Source organism: Salmo salar, chromosome ssa09 (assembly GCF_905237065.1).
Source record: "Salmo salar chromosome ssa09, Ssal_v3.1, whole genome shotgun sequence".
NCBI classification, from domain to species: Eukaryota; Metazoa; Chordata; class Actinopteri; order Salmoniformes; family Salmonidae; genus Salmo; species Salmo salar.
Window position 1 is genome coordinate 134371741 of NC_059450.1, and position 20311 is coordinate 134392051.

General features: G+C 42.9%; 2 protein-coding genes across 2 annotated transcripts in view; both read right to left on the reverse strand.

Moving 5' to 3' along the window:
- The window catches only part of vasp (vasodilator-stimulated phosphoprotein), a 33750-nt gene extending 31582 nt beyond the window's left edge, over positions 1–2168 (reverse strand). The window contains 1 exon segment of the mRNA NM_001140907.2: positions 1973–2168. Coding sequence (NP_001134379.1) covers positions 1973–1977 — 5 coding nt within the window. The 5' untranslated portion in view covers positions 1978–2168.
- A 6244-nt stretch (positions 2169–8412) lies between these two features.
- Positions 8413–9722, reverse strand: LOC106612977 (small nuclear ribonucleoprotein Sm D2). Its single transcript, XM_014214746.1, has 3 exons — positions 9571–9722; positions 9023–9202; positions 8413–8823 (listed from the first exon to the last, which is right to left on the reverse strand). Coding segments are annotated over exons 1-3 (357 nt in total). The 5' UTR covers positions 9573–9722; the 3' UTR covers positions 8413–8648.
- Between the last annotated feature and the right edge of the window lie 10589 nt (positions 9723–20311).

A 20311-nucleotide genomic window follows, 5' to 3' on the forward strand; every position in this document is an offset into this window, starting at 1 on the left:
TTGAATTTAAAATTGACGTTTTTAAACTTTTGAAATAAAAAAGTTTGTACTTTTCAGTTTATTGAGAAGTCATTGAAAACTAATTCCGTTTTTTTGATTGTTGAATTGTAATTTTGGTTTACTTCCAAAATTGACTGTCTTCAATTCAAATTGACTCCAACCATGGTAAGTAAGCATTTTACTGTAAGGTCTACCTACACCTGTTGTATAAAATTTGATTTGATTTCAACACAGCGCATGGAATGACTTGTTAGATCAAATGTGGCATGTTTCACAACCACCTTACACTTGAAGGGTGTCCTGCGTAGGCCTACTGTATGCTAGCCCAGCCCAGGGGGGAGTCAGTGTCAGACACCTGGAGCGAATCACAGCAGGTGTCACATTGTTAACAATGAATCCTCCAGCTGCCATTAATGAAGACTGATTTATTTCCTGTGTGTCAGTGTGCATACAGTCAGAGAGCAACATGGAGGAAACTGGCCAGAAAGGCTCAGCTGATTATGTTTATAGGGAGAATGTATGCAAAGCCAGGGTGGACAGAGAACATGTAACAAACTGCCTTGGATGTATTGATTGAGGTTTCTATTTATTAGATTTGGGTCAGCTCGGGATCTAGGGCTAGGCCTACCTATATTGGGAGAAACCATGGAACATTTAACCAGTTGGCTGCACTTCTGTGTCAACATTCAAATACGGTAGACTATGCTGGAGGACAATGAAATTGATGATGTGACCGACAACATTACATTCCTCACCCATTATGTAAGCAAGGTAAATGACATGACCTCTTTAGGTGGGGCCGGAGACAATTTAGTAGGCCTAGAGGTCAGTGTTGGTTTTAACAAAGTAAACCAAAGTGATCAGCAACAGGTTAAAAACAATACAAGGCCTTACTTGCCCAACTAGGTTTTACAAAAGCAGTGAGAGATTCAAGATTGGTTAAAGATAAAGAACTCGTTACACAGGTTATGGAAACACTACAAATATACCTTGTGGATAGAGTCAGAGTATACAAATGTACATATACCCAGGTCATATGCGAGGGGCCATTGTGTTTGAATCAGAAGAAGAAAAAAAATAACATTCCAGAAAAGCCTAACCAGTGTCTGCTTCAAAGCGTGTAATTGCCAACTGCACAGGCTTCAACAGGATGTGGAATTTGTAGACTGGAGTGTTCCATGCTCGGCGCAATTTGGTTCCGTGTACAGCCCTGGTTGGCCAACTACCAGAGTGAAAAAAATGGAGACGTTGCATGGATACGTGGTGTTATACGGCAAGCCAGCTGACCAGACTGCTCCATGCCCAGTTTACACAAGAGTGCTCAACCACAGGGCACCATTGCAGATAGTAGCAGTCCCATTTCCCAAATAGGCCACAATAAATCTTGATTCCATTATTAACTTAAATCACTATGGGACACATTGTTATTCAAGTAAAATATTCTGCTAAATGACTTAAATGTAAATGTAAATGTAAGTAAAGTACAAATTACCCGCTCTTAATGCCCTCTGGGCCTAATGTACTGGAATTAGGCCACTAAACAATGTTCAACTATGACAGAGCAACAGGCTACTACTGTATGACAAGGGGACAGAGTCATATACATTTTTGACTGACACCAGACAGACACAGCGCTCCAGCTTGCACTTCTCCGATTCTCCTCTCACTCAGCCCCGTTCCAAAATTCAACTGGGCTACAAAGTGAAACATTGTATTAGGTATTCTACATTGAAACAAGTTGGTCTAGTCTGGCGGTCACTTTAACAATGACATGTTTAGTCTATCTTGAGTCCAAACTAGACTACCGAAACAGTTCGAGATCTATCGGTGTTACATGATAAATCATGTGATAGACTAAACAAAAACTTGCACCGTCCATGCTCGTGCACTACAAGCGCACAAAACTGTTGTATTGTAGTTCCAAAAGAAAATAAACACAATGAACAGACCGATCAGATTTGACCCGCTTTACCTCATTGTTGGGCGAGAATAGAGATCCTCTCCGATGCAGTTTTTTCGGCTTCAGATCTGAGCCCGGGTTCAAAAGCTAAACAATTAAATAAAAGACGACGATATCGGCGAGAGACACATGTATCTACCCGCAAAGGGGTAGCCTACGATCCACAAGCAGGATAAAGATAAGCACACCTCGACGATTTCCTGGTTTCGGAGAGAGGGGTTGAAAGGCTGGATACAGTAGAGGAGCGCGCTTGTCAACTCCAATCAGGATCCGAGACTCATCTCTCCTTTCTAAACAGGCTACCATAAACCGTGCCAGGACAAACTAGTCTCTTTCTTATTTTTGTCAAAGTGGGAACTCCTCTTGATCGGTAATATGCTGTGAACCTTCTCTAGACCTTCGTCCCGGTCTGCGTAATTTCGTTGGTGTTTAAACCAGCTTTTAACTCGAAGTAGGTTTTCATTCCATGTTCACCGGCCCCTCCTCTCTGTAGTTAGAAAATAGGTCCTTGCTATCTGGGATCATTGGGACGTCCCTACCCCCATTGAAGTGGACATTTGAAAACGGTTAAGGTTTGGTTTTGGGGAGTGATGTCCATGGCCCAAGGATGCCGGATTGCACTAACCTTTGAAAAAAATCCACCCGCTGCCTTTCCCTAGTGTTTGAAAGACATAACTCCAATTCGGGTATTCAAGGTTGATAGAAAGTTGGGAACAAACTGTATTTATAATTATTTAAGCAACATAGGCCTGTTGGACTAAACAAGACTGCCTTATAATCAACGTTGTGCACATAATGTGAATAGTGGTGAGAAAACAAATAGTTTAAGAAACTAGTTGTAGACTGTAGGTAGGCAAAACAAATATATATACATATATATATATATATATATATATATTGCCACATAGGTGCAATGAACTGTGTTTGTCGGGCATAGTAGTACTGCCCCCCTGGAGCAAATGATGGTTATGTGGCTTGCGCAAGGGCACATTGACAGATTTTCACCCTGCCAGCTCAGGTATTCAAACTGGCAACCTTTCGTTTACTGGCCAAACGCTCTAACCACTAGGCTACCTGCCACCACCATAGGCCTTCTAACTTCATACATAATGGAGGAGGAAGATAATGGGAAAGAATATAGCAAATGATACAGCGCTGTCACCACCATGATATCTTGCACTGCATTCCTAAAACGTCTTGAGCGATACTGTAGCATTTTTCTCCTTATGGGGGAAGAGGGAACTGGAGCAGAAGAGGAAGGAATGCATTATGTCTCAATGGCATGTGTAAACATCTGAAGCCACTGGTAGGCCTGAACACACACGACAGCTGTCTACAGAGCAACTGTCAGCCTGTCACACAATTTGAGCTCCCTCCATTCAATCTGCTGTCTGCTGGCCACTACTGAAACTGCACCCAAAAATAGAGTACACGTTTTCAATTCATTTTTAAACTCATGTTAATTATATAATCAGATTTTCCACATCCAAGCATGTAAATGTGTTTGAAACTGGTGAGAAAATGAAAATGTGTGAGTCAAAGACAGTCCCTCTACTCCCAGAAAGTGGTTCACCTAGAAGTAGACTGTGCTGTAATGCTAGGATTCTCCCCTCCTGTCCTCTGTACCACTTCTCCACAGTGTGACGTCAGCTCTCTCCTTAGTTGGCACAGTTTCACATGGTACCTGTTGGACTTGGACACAAGTGATTAGATAATATGAGAGTTAGATTAAGGTAGAGACCAAGGTTATGTTAGAGTGGCTGGACAGTGAGAGATAAGTGGAAGACCCGGGTACATTAGGTGTGTGTGTGAGAGAGAGTTTGTGCCCTCTTTTTTAGAGAGGGCATTATGTAAACAGGAATCTAGTTTACTGCATTATAGGACTGTAGCAAAAATGGGAGAAGAGATTGAAACTCAGTCTGGAAAACAATGTGAATGGTGGTGGAGGCAAGGGGTTGAGTACTAATAATTTTAATTAGGATTAATATGAGTCATGGATTATTTCACTGTGCATAATAGATAACATTTTCTTATGAAAAGGAGTGTGTGTTTGGACAGGAGAGGGGGGGGTAGAGAGATCTGGGCTGGTCGCCAAGCTGAGGGAAGCTAAAGAAATGTAGCCCAAATGAGCTGACTAGGTCTCTGACCTCTACTAGGGGAAATGGGGAAGATGACCTAAGGCACAAATATGTAAGTCACAGCACAGTGGAAGAAGATAGGTCTATGTTAAGGAGGATATAGAGCTGAAACTCTTAATTTTTTCTTTGTGAGGACAATGCTTTATCAAACCTTAACGGTTTGTCCCTCTTCAACTGTTTGCTCGGTCTGAAGACTGGTGGTGTTTGACAGGTATTGAGTGTTGCTCAGCATTTTGCACTCATGTAGCCTGAAGTAGTTAAAAGGTTTAAGCACGCCCTCTGCTGGGCGGCCAAACAAAATACAATACTAATATCCGCCGCTAGATGGCGGAAGATACTACCTGTTTTTATTAAGAGGAGAATGATTTTATGGGTTAATATTGATAATGAAGTGTAGGCCTACTATTTTGTTTGAGAAAAAAATATTCCAGTCAGTTTGTATACCTAAACTACATTTGTTGCTATCTAGTCTATAGTTGCGCCCTTATCTGATTTATCAGGGAAAATAACAACACATAGCAGCTCAACATAGCTGGCGTGGCCATGTATCAGTACACATTGTATCGCCACATTTCCCTTTAGTCTGCCAATAACATATACTATGTGATGTACATGTATTAACACTCCTATGTAGGCTTAATTAAATTAACAAAAAATTATTCAATAATGATATGTTGGGTAGCAGCATTTTTTCTTTCACTGGGATGAGGTGACCTAAAGTGTGTTTGTGTATGTCACAGTAGGTTGGTGGCACCTTCATTGGGGAGGACTGGCTCGTGGTAATGGCTGAAGCAGAATATGTGGTATCAGATATTCAATTTGCTCCGTTCCAGCCATTATGTTGAGCTGTCCTCCCCTCAGCAGCCTCCACTGCTGTGTTTACAGAGTTGATACTCTCTGTCACTCTTTCTCCACATGCCTCGTGGCACTGATACCCCGACCATGGATCTGCTTGGAAACAAACTGCAGCAGTTCGGGTTACCAGGCAAGATCGATGGCGAGTGTGACCCGCCCGCTGTGTGAGGGTGTCGCGTTGCACGGAGGGGAGAGTATCGATGCATGGCCGATCGCTATCATAATCACACTTCCCCTCTTATCGCGCCTTCTGCTCCAGCTGCCTACTGAATAAAACATCCTCCTTCCTGCTGAAGAGTCACACCCCAAAATCTGGAGGGAAATGGACTCAAGTCTCACTCATGCGTAAAGACACTTGGCACCCTTTTCTATAACTCATTAAGAATGAATGAATAGGTGTGCATGCTTTTCACTAAACAGAACACTCAAGAGATTGAAAATACTGTGTTATTGGTGCTAACATGAACTGCTGCAGAGACCAAAAAAAATAGAAATACGAATGTTTCTTTCATCTCTGATCCTTGATCAGGAAAATAATGAGTTGGCCTACAGAATACAAAGACAAGGATGAGGGGGGTTAGTTTGAGTTTTATCCAAGTTCGTTTTAAGTTTCTTCTCCCTCTGACACACACATCCCCGAAGGCTTCACCTGAGGGCTGTAAATCAGAGACAGAGAACTGCCCCCCACACAGAGAGATACCACAGGTGCAGTGGCCCTTAGGGCGAGCAATTTAACAGGGAGAGGGGGTGGGGGGCATGAAGAGGATGTATTTGCCCAAGATATGTTCCCTCATATGTTGGAGACCTGGAGGACAGCCCCAGGCTTGGAAGGACTGGGTGGGCCAAAAAGAGCATGGGAAAACTCAAAAGAACATGTGTGATGCAGTACCATGAGTAAGAAAGAAGTAGCTATGGGAATAAAGAAACACAACAATAGTTATAGTCATCTATAAGAGGACTCGCCTCAATGGAAAATATGGAATAGGAATCAACACATAAGACTGAGTGAGATATAGGCTAAGATGCCTATAGGTAACTGTGAGATTCCCATCTTGCTTCTGACTGCTCTGCAAACGTGTTTCAATTTCAAAGCACATTCAATTAAACTTAAATGAAAATGGCATCAACTTCACAACATTCAAGATGGGAAAAGCAAACAAATAGCTTCCAGAAAATGACCTGGTTATTTTTGGGAAAAGGAAGCATTTGGCAAAATTCCTCAATGTTCATGTATCATGTCCCTCCTCCTCTGGGACTCAAGTTTAGGGGATGTCAATCAATAAGACATAATGAGATTTATGCATAACTAATTGTGCTACTCTTTATGCCCAGCAGGGAATACTTTGTGACCTTTGAACAAACCTAAAGAGCCATGCACAGTCTTAATTCAGACAACAGATGATTTAAAAGAGTCCTGCAAAATGAGAATGATTGTGCTCTTGCACATACATTGCATTCTGAAAGTATTCAGAACCCTTGACTTTTTCCACACTGTTACGTTACAGCCTTATTCTAAAATGGATTAAAGAAAAAACAAATCCTCATCAACACACACACCATACCCCTTAATGACAAAGTGAAAAAAGGTTTAGACATTTTTGCAAATGTATTAAAAATAAAACAGAAATACCTTATTTACATAAGTATTCAGACCCTTTGCTATGAGACTCCAAATTGAGCTCAGGTGCATCCGGTTTCCATTGATCATCCTTGAGATGTTTTTACAACTTGATTAGACTCCACCTGTGGTAAAATGAAATTGATTAGACATGATTTGGAAAGGCACACACCGGTCATTATAAGGTCCCACAGCTGACAGAGCAAAAACAAAGCCATGAGGTCGAAGGAATTGTCCATAGAGCTCCGAGACAGAAAACTAGCTCTGTGGAAGGGTACCAAACATTTCTGCAGCATTTAAGGTCCCTAAGAATAAAGTGGCCATCATTCTTAAATGGAAGAAGTTTAGAACCACTAAGACTCTTTCTAGAGCTGGCCGCCCGGGCCAAACTGAGCAATCGGGGGAGAAGAGCCTGTCAGGGAGGTGACCAAGGACCCAATGGTCACTCTGACAGAGCTCCAGAGTTCCTCTGTGGAGATGAGAGCCCCTTCCAGAAGGACAACCATCTCTGCAGCACTCCACTAATCAGGTCTTTATGGTAGTGGCCAGACAGAAGCCACTCCTCAGTAAAAGGCACATGACAACCCACTTGGAGTTTGCCAAAAGGCACCTAAAGGACTCTCAGGCCATGAGAAACAAGATTCTCTGGTCTGATGAAACCAAGATTGAACTCTTTGTCCTGAATGCCAAGCGTCACATCTGGAGGAAACCTGGCACCATCCCTCCGGTGAAGCATGGTGGTGGCAGCATCATGCTGTGGGGATGTTTTTCAGAGGCAGGGACTGGGAGACTAGTCAGAATCGAGGGAAAGATTAACAGAGCAAAGTACAGAGATCTTTGATGAAAACCTGCTCCAGAGCACTCAGGACCTCAGACTGGGGCGAAGTTTCACCTCCCAACAGCACAAGGACCTTTAGCACACAGCCAAGACAACGCAGAGTGGCTTCGGGACAAGTCTTTGAATGTCCTTGAGTGGCCCAGCCAGAGTCCGGACTTGAACCCGATCAAACATATCTGGAGAGACCTGAAAATAGCTGTGCAGCGCCGCTCCCCATCCAACCTGACAGAGCTTGAGAGGATCTGCAGAGAAGAATGGGAGAAACTCCCCAAATACAGGTGTACCAAGCTTGTAGCGTCATACCCAAGAAGACTCAAGGCTGTAATCGCTGCCAAAGGTTCTTCAACAAAGTACTGAGTAAAGGGTCTGAGGTTCTGTAAATGTGATGTTTTTTCTTTTTAATAAACTTGCAAAAATGTCTAAACCTGTTTTTGCTTTGTAATTATGGGGTATTGTGTGGCGATTAAGGCTCTAACGTAACAAAATCAAGGGGTCTGAATAGTTTCCGAATGCACTGTACAGTATGCCACTTACAGCCAATAACCTTGGGACGGGCACTCAAGCCCCAAGTCAACCGCACTGGTTTAAGTGCCAACTGTTTGAGAATAAATAAATATGCTATTGAGACAATTAGCTAACAAAGTGGTCAGGATGGGGTGAGTCGCAGCGAAGGGACAAGATGATACGGAGAACGCAGAGCAGGGTGTGAAGTGACAGTCAGCACATCTGGTCTCATCTATAATGCATGGTTCTTTAAACGGCAGTTTGTCGCATATTGAGCGCTGCCACCTGAAATCAACACTGACACCCAAGCTTCTGCCTGGGGAAACAGGCTAGAGGAGAGTGAGAGGATGGAGAGGAGGAGAGAAAGAGGGAAGTCAAGAGTCAGAGTTCTGTTCATCCCAACATATCCCTTGCTTTCGAGCCTGAAACTATTTGAGATACAGTAGAGAATACATCTGGCTATGTTCTAAGAGTGTGTAGACGTATTCACAACACCGAATACCATAGTTCTCATCTTTTACTATTAAAATGAAAAACTAAATTAGCCCCCTAAACAAAATAGAACGGCAGGAATGATCTTAATCAGTAATCCAAAGTGTGAACTTGGTATCATTTTCTCACATTAAATTATAAACACAGCTCAGATTCCTCTCTGTTCCAAAACAAAACATTATTTTCACATAATGACAGTCCATCCTCTTTGACAAAGACAGGTGAAGTGGGCAAATGAACAGTCTATTTCCCAGTGATGAGGGGGTTTCTCAGCACTACAATCACAGAGTCTCCTCTCAGGAACATCTTGGAGATGTAACGGTCCTTGTTTACTGGTTTGGACTTCTTCTTGCCCTTGCCACTCTTGGGCACTTCTGTCCACATCTCCTTCACATTCTCCAGGACCATGTTGCAGTGTCTGCATTGAGAGGGGAATACAAATGTATACAGTTAACCAAAAAAGCATTAAGAATCAAGTCTTTGGGGGGGGGGTATGGGTAATATGTGATAACAAATTGCACACATTATCTTGTGTCTGTATTTGTTGGACATTTGTGATTAACCATATAACTCCAGTTGATGACTTCCCAACTACAGTGGCCTAGCTACATAAATACCTGTCAAATGCCTTGACACGGCCAAGCAGCTTCTTGTTGTTTCGGCAGTTGACGAGGACCTGTGTGTTGTTTTTGACAGACTGGGTGAGCACAGACAGGGGCCCAGTATTAAACTCCTCCTCCTCGCGTTTCTGGAGCTCCTCAGGAGTCATCTCCGACTTGGGTTTATTTAACAGGCTCCTGGAAGGATTATTGAGGATACTTATTGTTAACAGAGTTAAACTCCAGGCAATTCAAACATTGTTGATCGAGATTATGATGATTGAGACTTGACAAAACTAACGTTAATTCAGACCAACAGTTAGCCGCTAACAAAATGGAAAACTGTTTTATATGAAGTGGCCAAAGGCAATACGTATTAGCTTGCTGGCTGATAAGTTCCTAGGTTTATTATGGTTAGCTAGCTACAGTAGTTACTATCGCTAGTAACGTTAGGTCATCATGACTTGCTATCGTTAACCAGCTAGCCAAGTTTACCCACAATTCTTTCCACAGTGATGAGGCTCTGTATATAAACCATGCACACATTGGTTATTTAAAGTACTTACATATTTTCTTCAGCGAATGGCGATTTTAGCAGGAAACCTAGCTAGTAAATATGTTAGCTTTTTACCGGCTTCTTTAATCTCTCCAACGCCACACTCGTGTGTTCTCTGTACAACAACTTCTTCTTTGGTTTAAGGGCAGTTGGCATTCAATTATGTTGTATTACCGCCACCTACTAGACTGGAGTATAACTCCCTTATACTTTGCTTGAAAAATAAATCAACAAATACCCTACCATCTAACCCTACACTCACCAAAAACTCACCACCCTACTCCACTATTTAATCTATCAAGTCCTACCTCAGGCCAAAAGCCTTAAAAGACAGGACACCACCACACAACACACCCTGTAACTCTGACATCAAGTCTCGTACACCCAAATTTCTCTCTGCAGCTGCCACTACGACCTACATTTTCTGTGACTTACGTTCCATCCCTGCCTGAGGGCACACAGTGTGTTGGGAAATCTGTGAATGTATTGTAATGATTTTAAATTTGTATAAACTGCCTTAATTTTGCTGGACCCCAGGAAGAGTTGCCAAGGCAGCAGCTAATGGGGATCCATAATAACTACAAAAATACAAATACTGGTACAGATCTTCTACTCACACCACTCCTTTCAGGAACCCTCCTCTTTGACCCATCTTTCTCTGCCTTCGTCACTGCCTCAGCATACGACAACTTCTGCACTACTCTAACCCTGGAAACCTCAACCTGCCTCTCTTAGTGATAATGAATTTTACGAAAGACTTCCTAAGGACCCTACTAATTAATCAAGTCTCTGATCCACAATAAATTGTGTACATTTTTGAACGAAGGGGAAATTACAAAGATAGAATATGAGAATATGAACATTGACTACCCAGCCACACTTGTCATATACGCTTTCCCCAAAATTCACAAGAGCATGACACCCCCTATACCATGCAGTGGTGTAAAGTACTTAGTAAAAATACTTAAGTAGTTTTTGGGGGTATCTGTACTTTACTTTACTATTTATATTTTGGGCAACTTTTACTTTTACTTCACTACATTCCTAAAGAAAATAATGTACGTTGTACTCCCTACATTTTCCATGACATCCAAAAGTACTCGTTACATTTTGAAGGCTTAACAGGACTGGAAAATTGTCCTATTCACACACTTATCAAGAGAACATCCTTGGTCATCCCTACTGCCTCTGATCGGGCGGACTTACGAAACACAAATGCATCTTTTATAAATTAAGTCTGAGTGTTGGGGTGTGCCCCTGGCTATCCGTACATTTTAAAAACAAAAAAATAGTGCTGTCTGCTTTACTTAATATAAGTAATTTGAAATTATTAATATTTTTGATACTTAAGTATATCTAGAACCAAATACTTTTAGACTTTTACTCAAGTGGTATTTTACTGGGTGACTTCCACTTTTACTTGAGTAACTTTCTATTAAGGTATCTATATTTTTACTCAAGTATGACAATTGGGTACATTTTCCACCACTGATACCAGGCAGGCCCATTGTGAGTAGTAACAGATCTCTGACAGAGAATATCTTTACCTTTAAAGACCATTTTGTGAAACCCTGGCAATCTCTCTCCCCATGTATTTTTTGTAACCTTTTTTTAACTAGGCAAGTCAGTTAAGAACAAATTTTTATTTACAATGATGGCCTACCCAGATGACACTGGGACAATTGTGCGCCGCCCAATCACAGCCGGATGTGATACAACCTGGATTTGAACCAGGGACTGTAGTGACACCTCTTGCACTGAGATGCAGTGCCTTAGACTGCTGCGCCACTCAGGAGCCCCTATAACCCTGCCTTGAATAATTTGGAATCTGTGGATCATATACCTGAAAATTCTATTCTATATACTTTTTATGTTACCAGTCTATATACTAACATCCCCCATCAGTGCGGCCTAGAGGCCTTCAAGCTCTACGTCAATGAACATCCCCCTAATGCTCTTCCCAGCACCAATTGTACTGTGGACTTGGCTGAACTGTACTAACTTGGCTGATCTTGTACTAACCTCCAACAATTTTCTCTTCAAAGGATACTTTTTCTTCCAGACCAAAGTGACAAAGATGGGGAGTACTATGGCTCCTAATTATGCTAACCTATATCTAGGAATGTCTGAAAAACATGTGGTGCTGAATCCAGACCTTAACCCCTTTCTCTCCAATATTCTCCTAATCTGGAGATATGTGGATGATGTTTTTGTGATCTATACAGGGACCCAGGAAGAACTCTTGGAATTCCATGCCTATCTAAACTATGAATGAGCACCTTCGTTTCATCATTAACTAGTTTTCTTGATGTGATGGTTATTAAAGACAAAACCTCCCTCTACAGATCCCTATAGGAAACGTACAGACAGGAACATCCTCCTTAGAGGTGACAGCTTTCATCCACATACACTTATTAAAAGTAAATTCAGCCACATCAGAAGAATATGCAGCTCTGATGCTTCCTACCAGAAACAGACCACGGACCTCACACAAAGGTTTAAGAAAAGGGGGTACAAAGACAATTGGGTGAAACATGCCAAAGTTAAAGAAAACTCAGAACATGTCCCTTCATGCTTCACACAAAATTCACCATTGAGGAAGGCATTTAAGGACATTATCAGGAAGCACTAGTACAATTGAAACCCATCTTTAAATATCCCTCACGTATAGTCTCTAAAAGACCCCCAATCGTGAGGACAAGATTTTGAAGGGTAATTACAAATGTGGCCAATGTGCAGTTTCACCTACAAATGGGACTCACTTACCCACCCCTGCATGTCCACCAATGTTGTTTACATGTTGAAATGTCCTTGTGGTCTGTCTTACATAGGGAAGAAGCCTTAAGACCCAGATCAGTGAGCACCGCAGTAATATTTATTTTTTATTTCACCTTTATTTAACCAGGTAGGCAAGTTGAGAACAAGTTCTCATTTACAATTGCGACCTGGCCAAGATAAAGCAAAGCAGTTCGACACATACAAAAACACAGAGTTACACATGGAGTAAAACAAACATACAGTCAATAATACAGTAGAAGAATAAGTATATATACAACGTGAGCAAATGAGGTGAGATAAGGGAGGTAAAGGCAAAACGGCCATGGTGGCAAAGTAAATACAATATAGCAAGTAAAACACTGGAATGGTAGATTTGTAGTGGAAGAAAGTGCAAAGTAGAAATATAAATAATGGGGTGCAAAGGAGCAAAATAAATAAATAAATACAGTATGAGGAAGAGGTAGTTGTTTGGGCTAAATTATAGATGGGCTATGTACAGGTGCAGTGATCTGTGAGCTGCTCTGACAGCTGGTGCTTAAAGCTAGTGAGGGAGATAAGTGTTTCCAGTTTCAGAGATTTTTGTAGTTCATTCCAGTCATTGGCAGCAGAGAACTGGAAGGAGAGACGGCCAAAGGAGGAATTGGCTTTGGGGGTGACCAGAGAGATATACCTGCTGGAGCGCGTGCCACAGGTGGGTGTTGCTATGGTGACCAGTGAGCTGAGATAAGGGGGGACTTTACCTAGCAGGGTCATGTAGATGACCTGGAGCCAGTGGGTTTGGCGACGAGTATGAAGCGAGGGCCAGCCAACGAGAGCGTACAGGTCGTAGTGGTGGGTAGTATATGGGGCTTTGGTGACAAAACGGAGGACACTGTGATAGACTGCATCCAGTTTATTGAGTAGGGTATTGGAGGCAATTTTGTAAATGACATCGCCGAAGTCGAGGATCGGTTGGATGGTCAGTTTTACGAGGGTATGTTTGGCAGCATGAGTGAAGGATGCTTTGTTGCAAAATAGGAAGCCAATTCTAGATTTAACTTTGGATTGGAGATGTTTGATGTGAGTCTGGAAGGAGAGCTTACAGTCTAACCAGACACCTAGGTATTTGTAGTTGTCCACATATTCTAAGTCAGAACTGTCCAGAGTAGTGATGCTGGACGGGCGGGCAGGTGCGGGCAGCGATCGGTTGAAGAGCATGCATTTAGTTTTACTTGTATTTAAGAGCAGTTGGAGGCCACGGAAGGAGAGTTGTATGGCATTGAAGCTTGTCTGGAGGGTTGTTAACACAGTGTCCAAAGAAGGGCCAGAAGTATACAGAATGGTGTCATCTGCGTAGAGGTGGATCAGAGAGTAACCAGCAGCAAGAGCAACATCATTGATGTATACAGAGAAAAGAGTTGGCCCAAGAATTTAACCCTGTGGCACCCCCATAGAGACTACCAGAGGCCCGGACAACAGGCCATCCGATTTGACACATTGAACTCTATCAGAGAAGTATTTGGTGAACCAGGCGAGGCAATCATTTGAGAAACCAAGGCTTTTGAGTCTGCCGATGAGGATGTGGTGATTGACAGAGTCGAAAGCCTTGGCCAGGTCAATGAATACGGCTGCACAGTATTGTTCCTTATCGATGGCGGTTAAGATATTGTTTAGGACCTTGAGCGTGGCTGAGGTGCACCCATGACCAGCTCTGAAACCAGATTGCATAGCGGAGAAGGTGCGGTGGGATTCGAAATGGTCGGTAATCTGTTTGTTGACTTGGCTTTCGAAGACCTTAGAAAGGCAGGATAGAATAGATATAGGTCTGTAGCAGTTTGGGTCAAGAGTATCCCTTCCTTCAAAGAGGGGGATGACAGCAGCTGCTTTCCAATCTTTGGGAATCTCAGACGACACGAAAGAGAGGTTGAAGAGGCTAGTAATAGGGGTAGCAACAATTCCGGCAGATAATTTTAGAAAGAAAGGGTCCAGATTTTGCCGCTCTTTCAGAACATCAGCTGACTGGATTTGGGAGAAGGAGAAATGGGGAAGGCTTGGGCGAGTAGCTGTGGGGGGTGCAGTGCTGTTGACCACGCTAGGGGTAGCCAGGTGGAAAGCATGGCCAGCCGTAGAAAAATGCTTATTGAAATGATCAATTATAGTGGATTTATCGGAGGTGACAGAGTTTCCTATCCTCAGTGCAGTGGGCAGCTGGGAGGAGGTGTTGAATCTTTCTGGATCCACAGGTTCAACATACTGTCTCCTCTTGGCCTTTAGGAGGAGTTTGAGTTAAAAACGTTTTTATAGTTTTAAAATGTCCAGATTATTGTGTTTTTATCCAAATTGAATATTGTGTGTATATACAGTTGAAGTCGGAAGTGTAAATAGACTTAGGTTGGAGTCATTTAAACTTGCTTTTCAACCACTCCACAAATGTATTGTTAACAAACTATAGTTTTGGAAAGTCGGGTAGGACATCTACTTTGTGCATGACACAAGTAATTTTTCCAACAATTGTTTACAGACAGATTATTTCACTTATAATTCACTGTATCACAATTCCAGTGGGTCAGAACTTTACATACACTAAATTGACTGTGCCTTTAAACAGCTTGGAAAATTCCAGAAAATGATGTCATGGCTTTAGAAGCTTCTGATATGCTAATTGACACCATTTGAGTCAGTTGGAGGTGTACCTGTGGATGTATTTCAAGGCCTACCTTCAAACTCAGTGCCTCTTTGCTTGACATCATGGGAACATCAAAATAAATCAGTCAAGGCCTCAGAAAAAAAAGTGTAGACCTCCACAAGTCTGGTTCATCCTTGGGAGCAATTTCCAAATGCCTGAAGGTACCACGTTCATCTGTACAAACAATAGTACGCAAGTACAAACACCATGGGACCACGCAACCGTCATACTGCTCAAGAAGGAGACGCGTTCTGTCTCCTAGAGATGAACCTAGTTTGGTGCAAAAAGTGTAAATCAATCCCAGAACAACAGCAAAGGACCTTGTGAGGATGCTGGGGGAAACAGGTACAAAAGTATCTATATTGACAGTAAAACGAGTCCTATGTCGACATAACCTGAAAGGCCGCTCAGCAAGGAAGAAGCCACTGCTCCAAAACCGCCATAAGAAAGCCAGACTACGGTTTGCAACTGCACATGGGGACAAAGATCGTACTTTTTGGAGAAATGTCCTCTGGTCTGATGAAACAAAATAGAACTGTTTGACCATAATGACCATTGTTATGTTTGGAGAAAAAAAAGGTAGGCTTGCAAGCCGAAGAACACCATCCCAACTGTGAAGCATTGGGGTGGCAGCATCATGTTGTGGGAGTGCTTTGCTGCAGGAGGGACTGGTGCACTTCACAAAATAGATGCCATCATGAGGGAGGAAAGTTATGTGAATATATTGAAGCCACTTCTCAAGACATCAATTAGGAATTTATAGCTTGGTCGCAAATGGGTCTTCCAAATGGACAATGACCCCAAGCATACTTTCAAAGTTGTGGCAAAATGGCTTAAGGACAACAAAGTCAAGGTATTGGAGTGGCCATCACAAAGCCCTAACCTCAACCCTATAGAAAACTGGTGGGCAGAACTGAAAAAAGTGTGTGCGAGCAAGGAGGCCTACAAACCTGATTCAGTTACAGCAGCTCTGTCAGGAGGAATGGGCCAAAATTCACCCAACTTATTGTGGGAAGCTTGTGGAAGGCTACCCGAAACGTTTGACCCAAGTCAAACAATTTAAAGGCAATGCTACCAAGTACTAATTGAGTGTATGTAAACTTCTGACCCACTGTGAAAGTGTTGAAAGAAATAAAAGCTGAAATAAATAATGCTCTCTACTATTATTCTGACATTTCACATTCTTAAAATAAAGTGGTGATCCTAACTGACCTAAAACAGGGAATTTTTACAAAGATTAAATGTCAGAAATGGTGAAAAACTGAGATTAAATGTATTTGGCTAAGGTGTATGTAAACTTCCGACTTCAACTGTATACAGTATTACTGTACAGTCATGGCCAAAAGTTTTGAGAATTACAAAAATGTTAATTTTCACAGTCTGCTGCCTCAGTTTGTATGATGGCAATTTGCATTTACTCCAGAATGTTATGAAGAGTGATCAGATGAATTGCAATTAATTGCAAAGTCCCTATTTGCCATGAAAATGAACTGAATCCCCAAAAAACATTTCCACTGCATTTCAGCCTTGCCAAAAAAGGACCAGCTGACATCATGTCAGTGATTCTCTCATTAACACAGGTGTTAGTGTTGACGAGGACAAGGCTGGAGATCACTCTGTCATGCTGATTGAGTTCGAATAACAGACTGGAAGCTTCAAAAGGAGGGTGGGGCTTGGAATCATTGTTCTTCCTCTGTCATCCATGGTTACCTGCAAGGAAACACGTGCCGTCATCATTGCTTTGCACAAAAAGGGCTTCACATGCAAGGATATTGCTGCCAGTAAGATTGCACCTAAATCAACCATTTATCAGATCATCAAGAACTTCAAGGAGAGCGGTTCAATTGTTGTGAAGAAGGCTTCTGGGTGCCCAAGAAAGTCCAGCAATCTCCAGGACCGTCTCCTAAAGTTGATTCAGCTGCGGGATCGGGGCACCACCAGTACAGAGTTTGCTCAGGAATGGCAGCAGGCAGGTGTGAGTGCATCTGCACGCACAGTGAGGCGAAGACTTTTGGAGGATGGCCTGGTGTCAAGAAGGGAAGTAAAGAAGCCTCTTCTCTCCAGGAAAAATGTCAGGGACAGACTGATATTCTGCAAAAGGTACAGGGATTGCACTTTTGAGGACTGGGGTAAAGTCATTTTCTCTGATGAATCCCCTTTCCGATTGTTTGGGGCATCCGGAAAAAAGCTTGTCCGGACAAGACAAGGTGAGCGCTACCATCAGTCCTGTGTCATGCCAACAGTAAAGCATCCTGAGACCATTCATGTGTGGGGTTGCTTCTCAGCCAAGGGAGTGGGCTCACTCACAATTTTGCCCAAGAACACAGCCATGAATAAAGAATGGTACTAACACATCCTCCGAGAGCAACTTCTCCCAACCATCCAAGAACAGTTTGGTGACGAATAATGCCTTTTCCAGCATGACGGAGCACCTTGCCATAAGGAAAAAGTGATAACTAAGTAGAAGTTAATTGACAGCATGCCAGGGCGGATTGCAGAGGTCTTGAAAAAGAAGGGTCAACACTGCACATATTGACTCTTTGCATCAACTTCATGTAATTGTCATTAAAAGCCTTTGAAAAGTTGTGAAATGCTTGTAATTATACTTCAGTATTCCATAGTAACATCTGACAAAAATATCTAAAGACACTGAAGCAGCAAACTTTGTGGAAATTAATATTTGTGTCATTCTCAAAACTTTTGGCCATGACTGTACATATTGATCACATTCGTTGTGTATGATCATATATTTTGATACATTGAATGTTAATATTGTGAAACTGTTATATATTTTTACCTCCTGTTTCAGAAAGTGACGTCACTGAGTACTGCCCCTATATACAGTGCATTCAGAAAGTATTCAGACCTCTTGAATTTTTCCACGCTTTTTCTACATCTTCAGCAATCTACACACAAACCCCATAATGACAAAGCGAAAAAGGTTTTTATGATTTTTAGCAAACGTATAACAATGTAAAACATAAATATTTACATAACTATTCAGACCCTTTGCTATTAGACTCAAAATTGAGCTCAGGTGCATCCTGTTTCCATTGACCATCCTTGACATGTTTCTACAACTTGATTGGAGTCCACCTGTGGTAAATTCAATTGATTGGACATGATTTGGAAAGGCACATCTGTCTATATAAGGTCCCACAGTTGACAGTGCATGTCAGAACAAAAACCACGCCATGAGGTCAAAGGAATTGTCCATAGAGCTCCGAGAGAGGATTGTGTCGAGGAACCTGATGGTCACTCTGACATAGCTCTAGAGTTCCTCTGTGGAGATTGGAGAACCTTCCAGAAGGATAACCATCTCTGCAGCACTCAACCAATCAGGCCTTTATGGTAGAGTGGCCAGACAGAAGCTACTCTTCAGTAAAACGCACATGACAGCCCGCTTGGAGTTTGCCAAAAGGCACCTAAAGACTCACACCATGAGAAACAAGATTCTCTGGTCTGATGAAACCAAGATTGAACTCTTTGGCCTGAATGCCAAGCGCCACACCTGGATGAAACCTGGCACCATCCCTCTGGTGAAGCATGGTAGTGGCAACCTCATGATGTAGGATGTTTTTCAGCGGCAAAGATGAACGCTGCAAAGTTCAGAGAGGTCCTTGATGAAAACCTGCTCCAGAGAGCTCAGGACCTCAGACTGGGGCAAAGGTTCACCTTCCAACAGAACAACGACCCTAATTACTATGGCAGACCAGGGGGTTTGATCAAGATGTTTACACAGATCAGACACGGACGGAGTTGAGACACCGTCCCTTTGATGCGGTGAAGTTGTCCTGTCCCCTTAGCAGAAAAACACCCCCAAAGCATAATGTTTCCACCTCCATGTTTGACCGTGGGGATGGTGTTCTTGGGGTCATAGGCAGCATTCCTCCTCCTCCAAACACAGCGAGTTGAGTTGCTGCCAAAGAGCTCCATTTTGGTCTCATCTGACCACAACACTTTCTCCCAGTTGTCCTCTGAATCATGGCAAACTTCAGATGGGCATGTATATGTGCTTTCTTGAGCAGGGGGACCTTGCGGGCGCTGCAGGATTTCAGTCCTTCACGGCGTAGTGTGTTACCAATTGTTTTCTTGGTGACTATGGTCCCAGCTGCCTTGAGATCATTGACAAGATCCTCCCGTGTAGTTCTGGGCTGATTCCTCACCGTTCTCATGATCATTGCAACTCCACGAGGTGAGATCTTGCATGGAGCCCCAGGCCGAGGGAGATTGACAGTTATTTTGTGTTTCTTCCATTTGCGAATAATCGCACCAATTGTTGTCACCTTCTCACCAAGCTGCTTGACGATGGTCTTGTAGCCCATTCCAGCCTTGTGTATGTCTACAATCTTGTCCCTGACATCCTTGGAGAGCTCTTTGGTCTTGGCCATGGTGGAGAGTTTGGAATCTGATTGATTGATTGCTTCTGTGGACAGGTGTCTTTTATACAGGTAACAAGCTGAGATTAGGAGCCCTCCCTTTAAGAGTGTGCTCCTAATCTCAGCTCGTTACCTGTATAAAAGACACCTGGGAGCCAGAAATCTTTCTGATTGAGAGGGGTCAAATAATTATTTCCCTCATTAAAATGCAAGTCAATTTATAACATTTTTGACATGCGTTTTTCTGGATTTTTTTGTTGTTATTCTGTCTCTCACTGTTCAAATAAACCTACCATTAAAATTATAGACTGATAATTTCTTTGTCAGTGGGCAAACGTACAAAATCAGCAGGGGATCAAATACTTTTTTCCCCTCACTGTAGCCTCCACTTCCTGCTTCACGGCCTTCCTTCGGGCCTCAGGAATCCGATATGGCCTCTTTCATACCGTTTCCCCGGTCAGAGTACGGACGTGGTGTTCCATGAGAGTCGTGCAGCCCGGCTTCTCGGAGAACACCGCCGTGTTCCGATCGACGAGCTCCCTAAGTGCTTGCTTCTGGGCCAGGTCGAGGTCCTCATTGCTTTGGACCACCACTGGTACCGTTGGCTTCCTGGGTCCCGACCATAACACGGCCAAGGCTGTCCTCTCGTGCCACTTCTTCAACAGGTTCACATGGTAAATCTGTTGGGGTTTCCGTTTCCCCGGCTGCTGTACGTGGTAATTTACGGGACCCAGCTTCTCTATCACCTAGTGGAACTTACTTTCGGCGTGGGGATTAAAAACAACACCTTGTCTCCCACCTTGAAATCTCAGGGCTGGGTTCCCCAATTGTAGACCTGGGCTTGGGCGCGTTGGGCCTTCTCCATATGTTCCCTTACCACTGGCCATATGGCTGTCATCCCCTCCCTCATCGTTTCCACGTGCTCTACC